We start from the raw sequence: 9,191 nt of genomic DNA, 5'->3' as shown, positions 1-9,191 counted from the left end.
GAAATGTACAAGAATTTTAACTTTGAAGGTCTTTGGAAAAGTGTACTGATTAATTTGCTAGGTAAACACAGCTGATATTCATACAACACCTCATTGGATTTTAGAACTATTTATCTCTAGTATAAGCAAACTTTTAGAGTGGCAGGCACAGAAGAATAAGCAAATCATCTGAAACCGGTAAGCATTTTGGCTGTTTGGAAGCTGGTAGGAGCAGTGAGGTTGTTAAAATATGGTTGATTGGAGTTTCTGTATTTGTACCAGTTTCCCAGAACTGAGCGACACCACAGATTATAATAATGAGAGGAACTTAGTTGCAGAATCTGTCCATCTCTGGTTTAGACTTGAGGTATCCCTCCCTCCCAGGGCTGAGCATAGTTGTGTATCTAAATGCAGCAGAGCCAGAGGCAGCCAAATATGGAGGTTTCCAATTTCTTGCTGCCTACTGCTTGTCATGACTAATACCTAAATCAGGGTACTCCTAATACCCTCTTCCATATTATGTGTTGCAAAGATCATGGAAGGTCTTTGTTGAAGCAGGAGTTATGACTACTCTTACTATCACAGTTCTTATGGTCAGAAAACACCAACTAGAATCTATAAGGTTTTACAGTCTTCTAAAATCCCTGTTATAAACGTTGCTTGAAAAATCCACAGTGGATTTGCTCTGAAAGATTAAAAAATGTTAAGGTAATTCCAGCATTGCCACATTAATGACACTGGTTCAAATGGTATTACCTTTTCCTTTAATTTAGTATTCAACCTGCATTTCTACAAATAAAGCTCAGTTCCCTTGGTTTGCGATACTGTTCTACATTTACTGTGCTTTTGCAGTGACCTTGATACGGCTTTTTGTCTGCTACGTCTTATTTCTCCTGGTGGTGTGGTTCATTTTATGCATACTCAGTGCTGATGATTATTGGAATAAGGGATGAAGACTTCTACAAATACTTTGAGGTAACTGAGAATATAGGTGATTCGCCTTTACATGAAAATGTCTTACTGAGGGATGCTGATTTATTTCTGAATTCAGTGTGAATTGTTTGAAACAAGCTGCATTGCTTGGTTTACTGACTTGTAGATATACTCTCTTTTTAAAAATGTTTTCCCTCTTCTTTGTGACCACATAAATAACTTAAATGAACTTTTCTTCGGTAAGGTGTTAAACTGTGATAATATACCTGGATTACGTTATACGCAATGTTAACAGTACAGCCTAAAGCTTCATATTAATTAAAAATACTGCCAAATAATCCTGTGGTCCACAAATGTATGTATTATGATCTGAATCAAGTATAAACATTTTCTGGAAGATTAGCTAAAGTACATGATACAGAGTGCTTTGTACTGGCAAAATGAGGGACAAGTGGTACACAGTATGTTATAAGGTTTGCCAGGATGAAGTCGCTACTCCAAAAATTTGAACCTATTTGGGCAGTGAGAGTGGGTTTGCACAGACATGTTTTGCATCATGTAGCCCTGGTGCTTTTGATCTAAGTTCTCTAAAACCGTCAGGCTGCGGAACAGTGTGGTGACTGACAGGTGCTTGTGATACTAACAGGCATCATTCTTTATTTGGCTTTATTGTTTCAGAAGATCCAGGTAGGAAGCTAGAGTTAGGAATATTGCAGCCAAAAATATCAGAGAAGCCTACAGAGTTCCCCATGCTTTCCTCTACCTCATGACCCCTGTGCTTTGGCTTTCTACTGTGTGCTAGCGTGTACATCTTTCTACCAGATTGCTACATTTCAGAAATGCTGAATATATAGGTTACTTTGGAGCATAAGTGATCATGCTGAGAAATCCCAGTTTAAATGAAAGTATTTTGAACTCTTCATAACCTAAGATTTCAGACAATTATGGTTCCCCTTGTGAAAGGGCAATCAATCAGTGTGAAGAAACATTACTGTTGGCAGGACTAGAGGGATACACAGGAGCTGACTTTAAAACCTACACAGAAGGACTATTCCACAGAGGCTTGGCCTAAATTTTGCTTTTTGAAGGTTCACTTAAGAAATCCAGAGGAGCAAATCTTCATATAACACAAGTTGACAAAAATCTGTGGTTGATGAGGCTTGATAATTGATAGTCGTGTGCACCTCAGGGCTGTACACTACTGTATTGTAGTGGAAAAAAAAAAAGTTAAGTAAATGAAGTGTTAAAAAACATGATGCATCCTGCCTACAAAGACCTCACCAAATCCAATGCACTGTGATCTTTGAAAGTCATGATCACTAAGCTATGACTCGAGCATCAGCTTCCATTTTCTTTTCAGAGTTTTTTAGCCATAAGCACAATCTGTTAGCACACCCTTGCCAGCGTTTCACATGTTCCCAGACTCGTTATATTGAAGACTCACCATTTTTCCTTCTCCTTTCTCCACTTCTGGAATTGCTATCTTCTCCTTCTAGTACTGCCACGAACAGCAGTCTCAGCGGTGAGGACCCCGAGGCAGTATTCTTGGCTAGACTCAGTTAACTCCACTTCTTAGTTGCCCTGCTCAGAGCAATCACAACTTGAGCAAAGTTTATTCTTCCCTTGTTGCCTTTTGCCTGCATATGAGCATCTGCACCTCAAGTGCTATACTGGAACAAGTGCTGCAGTGATTATCAGGCAGTAAGGTGTGCCCATAGTACTGACAAAGTACCATTTTTACTGGCGTTGTTTATATGCCTTTCTGAGTAAATCAGGGACAGTCAGTTGGAAGAAAAATGTTGGTGATCACCTCGTGTCTACACTAGAAGCTGTGCCAGCATGCACATGCCAGGGAGGGATCAGACCTTTGCACTCGGAGAGCTATCTAAGCAGAAGCTTGCAGTTGTCTTTGTATTTCATTGCTTTAAAAGCAGTACTTGCCATTCTTCATCTCAGTGCTTGCTTTGCTTAGTTTTGTCCGATATATTGCTCAAATGTCACATCAAGGTAGGTCTGGCAGAAACATGCATTCTCAGGCAGCAGCAGAGCACAGTTTAGGGGCTGACCTTGCTAAAATGCACAGCATCAAATCTTCATAAAGATTAATTTGCAGAGGAAGCTTTACAAACTTCATCATCTGTTTGCAGAAGGGATACTTTTTTTCTTTTGTTAAGCCTGGCAAATTTTCAGAGTGTTCACCCAGCACCCAGCTCAGTGTATTTGAACTGTAAATAAGCATGCACGACACTTTGGGGAATAAATATTTAGATGATGTTCATCAAAGTCCACATTGCAGCAAGCTGAATTTTATTTCTTGGTATAAACAAACCCTAAGCAGTAATACATTAGCAAGGTGGGAGTGGGGATGGGGGGGGTGTTTGTTTGGTTTTTTTTTTGCCTTTTTTTTTTTTTTGGTTGGTTGTGGTTTTCTGTGGGGTTGGAGAAGCTGTAGTGGGTGGTAAAAAAAAGATAATTTGTTCAGAGGACTGAAGATTTATTACGTTTTCTTTTTACACTATATTCTGAGTTTTAGTTCATTGTAAAAGCAACTCCTGTTTATATTCATTTGAGCATTTCTTTAACATTTTGTTCCATCGACTCTGTAAATACTGTGTTTTGTTTTTAATTAGCAATATTTATAATAACAGTATTTTCAGGACTACATATATACTTCTAAAAGCTATCTATATTTTAGTAAGTTATCAAGTTGTAAGCAGTGTTGCTCCGCCTTTCACATGTGTAACTGAGATTCTTACAGAGAGAGAATTGGTTTTAGATAGCTTTCATGGGAAGGGATATACTTGCATTATTATTTCTGAAAAATGGCTCATCATTTGTCTTTTTGTCCAAGCCACGCTCTTTGCTCAGTGGATGCCACATAAAAAATAAACCAGCCCTACTATGTTCTACTAAACTTTTGTCTGTTTAATGTGTATCTGCATAGCTTAGTTAACATTTACAAGCTCTGAACTCCTGGTCATTCAAATTAAAATATCCATATGTTCATCCATACTTGTAGTACAAATGATTTCATGTGCAGTGAAATATGTATTTGTTATATAACAGCTGTAGAAAGGCATTCCCAAGGTGGCAAATCAGCTAGCTTTGTCACTCTGTACTCAATATTCCAGTTGTATTTCTAGTGATATTTTTCATACCTTTCAAAGCAACAATATGGTCATGACACAGGTGAATCACTCCAATACTTGTGGAGGGGGGAAATCGTGGTGGTGCTGCAGCACTTAAGATTAAGTGAATTAATCAATGTATGACAAAGCAGAAAAGTGTTTGTTACAGCCTGGGATTCAAATCTACAGATCAAAGCCCATGTTTTTGCAGAAATTATGGGACTAGCACCATCTTAAAGGCTTGTCATACTAAGACTTTCTTTAATTGCATGAGTTGTTAAGGCTGAGTGAAGTTCCAAATATATGTATGTACCTTTGATGAAGAAAAAATAAATTGCAAATATCATTTCTGTTGCACTACAGGTATGCTTTCAACTACAGTGGAGTTTTTTTATGCAGTTGTACAATGTAAGAGTTATCTCATCCTGAGACAGGTGTTGGTGAGGTTGCAGCTTTGCTTTTTCATGTCTGTAAGTGCAGGGTATCATGCAAGGCAGAAGGTATTTTTGCAAGTCATAAAATGGCTGGAAGCTTTTGCTCTTTTCTTATTTCTAAGGAATCATTTTTTGTCTTTATAGCTACAAATGAAGTTGGAAATAAGCTGGAAAAAAGCTGTGCTGCAACCTCTCTTGCTTGAAAATTCTGCTAAGAGGTTTTATGACCTCTTTGCACCAATCCTGCAGCAAAGAGGAAGCAGCAGATAATGATTCCCCATTTTAGTTCACCTACTTAAGCTCTAATGAAAGGTTTGATGATTAAGCTTGTTGTGTTGGTTTTTTTTCCTCATAAGATTAAACCTTACTTTAATAAGCAATTCCCTTTACATCAGTAAGACTACTCACGTGAGTAACCAGTTGCAGAATTTGCCTGTAGTACTGTGATTGCCTAGGGGCAAGTACAAGCAAGTTGCAATTAAAGTTACAGAAAGAAAAGGAGGTCTGACCTTTTCTTTCTTTCTTTTTCTTTTTTTAACGTTAAAGTATGCCTACTGTTTCATTGACAAATGACAATGGCTTTTGCATTCTGGGGTGCAAGCAGCAGCAGAACAAAACCGCTTTTATTTTAAAAGAAAAACTACATGCTAAAACTCCTTTGTAAAAGGTAGGAAGAGGTGGACCTCTAATGAGGGGTTTTAACTTCAAGGCACCTTAGGCTGTCTTTACGTGCATCATATTAGTGGAAAATTCCTTCAATTCATTTAAGAAGATAAACAGTTGTAACTTTCACGTTCAGTTGATGTGACATCAATGACTGGCTGGGACTGCCAGCATTCCAAAAGGATATCGTCCTCATCTGCAGCCACTCAGGGCCGTGGGGTGGAGCCTGCAGTACAAGCCAAAACATTTACAGGTGCATAAGTAGGTAGGGAAGGGCATAGGTGATGCACCTGTGTCAGGAAAGGAGCATTAGCACAGGTGTGTCATAACTTATCAGCTGCCTGTGTTAGAGCATGAGCTCCTTTGATCCACAGACGCACTCTCCACCGCGCTGCAGCCCACAATTTCCAAATATCGGTCAAGAACCTCCAGAGATGAATATCTACTATGAGAACTTTTTCCATCCACAGAATATCCCTAGTCCACAGCGACCAAGCACTTTTGAGACAACGGACTACAATGCCACTCCCAATCCTTACCTCTGGCTAAATGGACCTTCCATTACCCCACCACCATACCTGCCCGGATCCAATGCCAGTCCCTTCATTCCTCAGTCTTACGGGATGCAACGGCAGCTCTTGCCTAACATGCACAGCTTGGGAGGAACCGACCTCGGCTGGCTTCCTCTCCCATCCCAAGAAGAGCTCATGAAGTTGGTTAGACCACCTTATTCCTACTCTGCACTTATTGCCATGGCTATCCATGGAGCACCAGAAAAGAGGCTGACTCTCAGCCAAATCTACCAGTACGTGGCTGACAACTTCCCATTTTATAACAAAAGCAAAGCTGGCTGGCAGAACTCCATTCGGCACAACTTGTCTCTCAATGATTGCTTCAAGAAGGTGCCCAGAGATGAAGATGATCCAGGTATGGTTCCCCCTCCTTCTTTTTTTTTTTTTTTTTCCTATATTTAAACTTGATTAATCTAAAAATGAAAATTTTTCACTTAAAAAAAGAAGTTACAATTACGATGTGAAATAAATCATACAGAGACCCAATAGCCTAGATTTGGGGTATATATACAGTAACTTCTCTATTTTCATGGGGCTGTATTAGAAGGCAACTATGCATAGCTGAATTTTGAATCAATGTTGCTATTAAATCTCTGCAGGGAAGGTGATTCTTCACTTCTTCAAGCCTCCTCAGAACTGATCCATGTGCAGAGCATGCAGCTGAGCAGGCACAGGAGCAGACTGAGCAAGTCATATTTAAAAAAAAACATTTGGTGTAACACATATGACTTATACCAAACTTAACCGGGAACTAATGGAAAGAGGATAAAGAAAATTCAGATTGGTTAAAGAAATCCAGTGGCTTTAGGGAGTCAACGATAATTCTCCTGAGGAGAGCAGGCTGCTTTTGTTTTGTTTGCTTCAAATAGTGTTTTGCTTGGAATCACACCTCTGCTGTTTCCAACCTCTTGGCTGATATGTTGTCAGATTGTTCCTTTATGTATTGTTTTCTATCAATAGCTGTTGAGAACCACTGGGAACATTTAAAAGTCGTTCAATTATGCTGCCTGAGAGAGTCAAAGATCTGGTTCTATCTTGTTAGTGACTTAGTCTACCACACTGAATCTGGAGGAGCAGCCCATTATGGGATTTGATTACTCTGTACTGTAAATGTAGAGGACAGCTATACACTGAAAACCTCATTGTCCCACTGAGACAAACAAAAAGTGGGGAGAAAAAAAAAAAAAAGAAAAAAAAAGCCCTCTCAGTGGCTCCACTTGTAGTTTTTGCTGTGTGGGAAAGGGCTACGGGATACAGGGTTACAGGACACAGGCAAACACTTTACACCATTTTTTTTCCCTGAATTCAAGAGACTTCTGCTTTTTGTGGTTAAATACGCGTATTTTTTGTTCAAGCAATTTTTCTGTTTCTGTAAGAGAAACACTGAAAAGTCAAAGAAAACTGCTCTTTGCTGTCTATGTGTATATTTTAAAACTAAAAATGTGCATTTGTCCCCCCTCGACAGGAAAAGGGAATTACTGGACTCTGGACCCGAACTGTGAAAAGATGTTTGACAATGGAAACTTCCGCAGAAAGAGAAAAAGGAAGTCTGACATTGGGGCTAGCGCTGCTTCTCTTGCATCTGAGAAATCCGAGGATAGTGCCCTGACTGGCAGCCCCAAAGCTGTAGAGCATCAGGATATCTTGGAAAACTCACCTGGGACTGACAATTCACCTGATAAAGGATCTTCACCTCCATCTTCCAGCAGTCCATGCCTTAGTAACTTCCTTTCTAGTATGACTGCCTATGTCAATGGCTCTAACTCAGTGGGCCGCTCAGTGCCATTGGGACTTAACGCTGAACCCATTGACAAAATGGGACAGAATGTGGTAGGCTTTAACTCCTACTCTCCACTCTCTAATATAGCCAGTCACGGTGTGGGAGAGTGGTCCAATTCTATGCCCTCTAGTCACCTTGGCTATAGCAACTCAGTGCTCAACCAGTTTAACACTCATTTTTACAGCAGTATCAGCACAAATAACACTCTGTTTTCTAGGGAGGGAACAGAGGTTTAAATAAGGGACCCTAAGACATCAAAATATAGCTATTTATGAGAGGAAATGATCTGTGAGTGGCTAAGTGTTAGCCTGTTGTCTCTACATTGCATCCTACCTTCTGACAGCCCCAAACCTTTTACCCATCATACTTATTCAGATCCCAAGCACTCCACATTTGGCAGCTCCCCATAAAAAAGCAGGTATCAAAACAGCAGGAGTAGTGAAGAGGTCAGATGGGAGACCATGCTTGCACTGCTGCCAACCATGGTCCTCTATGGACATCCTTGAGAGGAGTTCCTGTTTACCTTAGGCAGGAAACATTTTCAGGCATGGTACTAATAATGCTGTGATATTTTTAAAGCACTAACAAAAATGTAGCTATATCTGTAAATTACTTCTCACTGATATAGTCCATCTGTACTAGACATGTTTGGCAAGTTCTTATTTGGACAAAGCTATTCTGAGACACTGAAGGATCTATAGCAAAAACTAGTATACAGTGAGTAACAACCAACACTTGAAGGGTGAGTGCTCTTTCTGGGTTTCTCTAATACTAGCACATGCATTGGCTACATTCTCATCCCCTTTCACCTCCAAGGGGAATATGGCTGTGAAGCAGGCTAGTGTCATGGACACAACATTCAGTTTGAAACTGAAGGGAAGCATAACAAAATGTAATGGAGTTGTCTTCTGCTGGTGCAATCAGATATTCATGTTTTAAATTAGAAGTACAGGGTCAAATTTTGTTTGCCTTACCCATACAAATCTATTCACATAAGGAAATCAGGATCTGCCTATATTTTTAATACATGTTCTCTTAGAAGAAAGGATATTTGTTCTATCTTCAAGTTCTACATAAATCATTTCTACTAAGAAAAGAATTTGAATGTGGTGTGAAGGTTGGGGTGGGGAGCAGGGTGGAGAAATGGGAGGCAGAAAGGTTAACTGTCTTGGAGCTTCAATTCCAAAAGCTGTATCTTCAGAAGAATCGGCTATAGGTAGTGAAAAAAGTCCCTGTACTGTATATTTTTTTTGTCTTTTTGTAAAAGTCCATGCAATTGTCTTGTTGTTGTGTAAATATTAGGAATAATGTTGTTTGTTTTTTACATTCTATTGTAGCCACAAACAAAATTTTGAAATATGTATTTTTTTTTCAAACCAAGAGTTGAATCAAGTTCCATGTTTATGTAAAGTCTCAGACTGTAGAGCCTGCAGTGTGCATAGATGCTGAGCTTAACTGTGGTTTAACTGTTCACAGCTGCGCACTGACCAGACTTCCAGAATGATGGAAAACATACTAATGCATTGTAATAGATACTGTTATGTCTTGATTTTTTTTTTAAACCATACATGGAGATAGTTTTGTTACAGGCAAACCCAGAAGCATTTTTAATAAAGAATTTGTATAGAAGAGAGCGTGTGTGCGTACTATACTTCCTATGCCTTTAAAAACCTCCGTAATAGTTTGACTTGTGCAGTTTGCC

At 39.4% G+C, this 9,191-nt stretch overlaps 1 protein-coding gene across 1 annotated transcript; it reads left to right on the top strand.

Annotated features, from left to right (window-relative positions):
- Positions 1-5,490: 5,490 nt before the first annotated feature.
- Positions 5,491-7,725, top strand: FOXI1 (forkhead box I1). Its single transcript, XM_035562963.1, has 2 exons — positions 5,491-6,061; positions 7,451-7,725. The coding sequence occupies exons 1-2, from the start codon at positions 5,491-5,493 to the stop codon at positions 7,723-7,725; spliced, it is 846 nt and encodes a 281-aa protein (XP_035418856.1).
- The last annotated feature ends 1,466 nt before the right edge of the window (positions 7,726-9,191 follow it).

Source organism: Cygnus atratus, chromosome 14 (assembly GCF_013377495.2).
Source record: "Cygnus atratus isolate AKBS03 ecotype Queensland, Australia chromosome 14, CAtr_DNAZoo_HiC_assembly, whole genome shotgun sequence".
In the NCBI taxonomy this organism is placed as follows: Eukaryota; Metazoa; Chordata; class Aves; order Anseriformes; family Anatidae; genus Cygnus; species Cygnus atratus.
This window is presented reverse-complemented; position numbering and strand designations above follow the sequence as displayed.

Coding starts and splice junctions, on each gene's coding strand:
- FOXI1 (XM_035562963.1), top strand. CDS start 5,491: ATGAGCTCCTTTGATCCACAGACGCACTCTCCACCGCGCTGCAGCCCA. Junction 6,062..7,450: donor GCCCAGAGATGAAGATGATC/CAGGTATGGTTC, acceptor TTTCTAGTATGA/CTGCCTATGTCAATGGCTCT.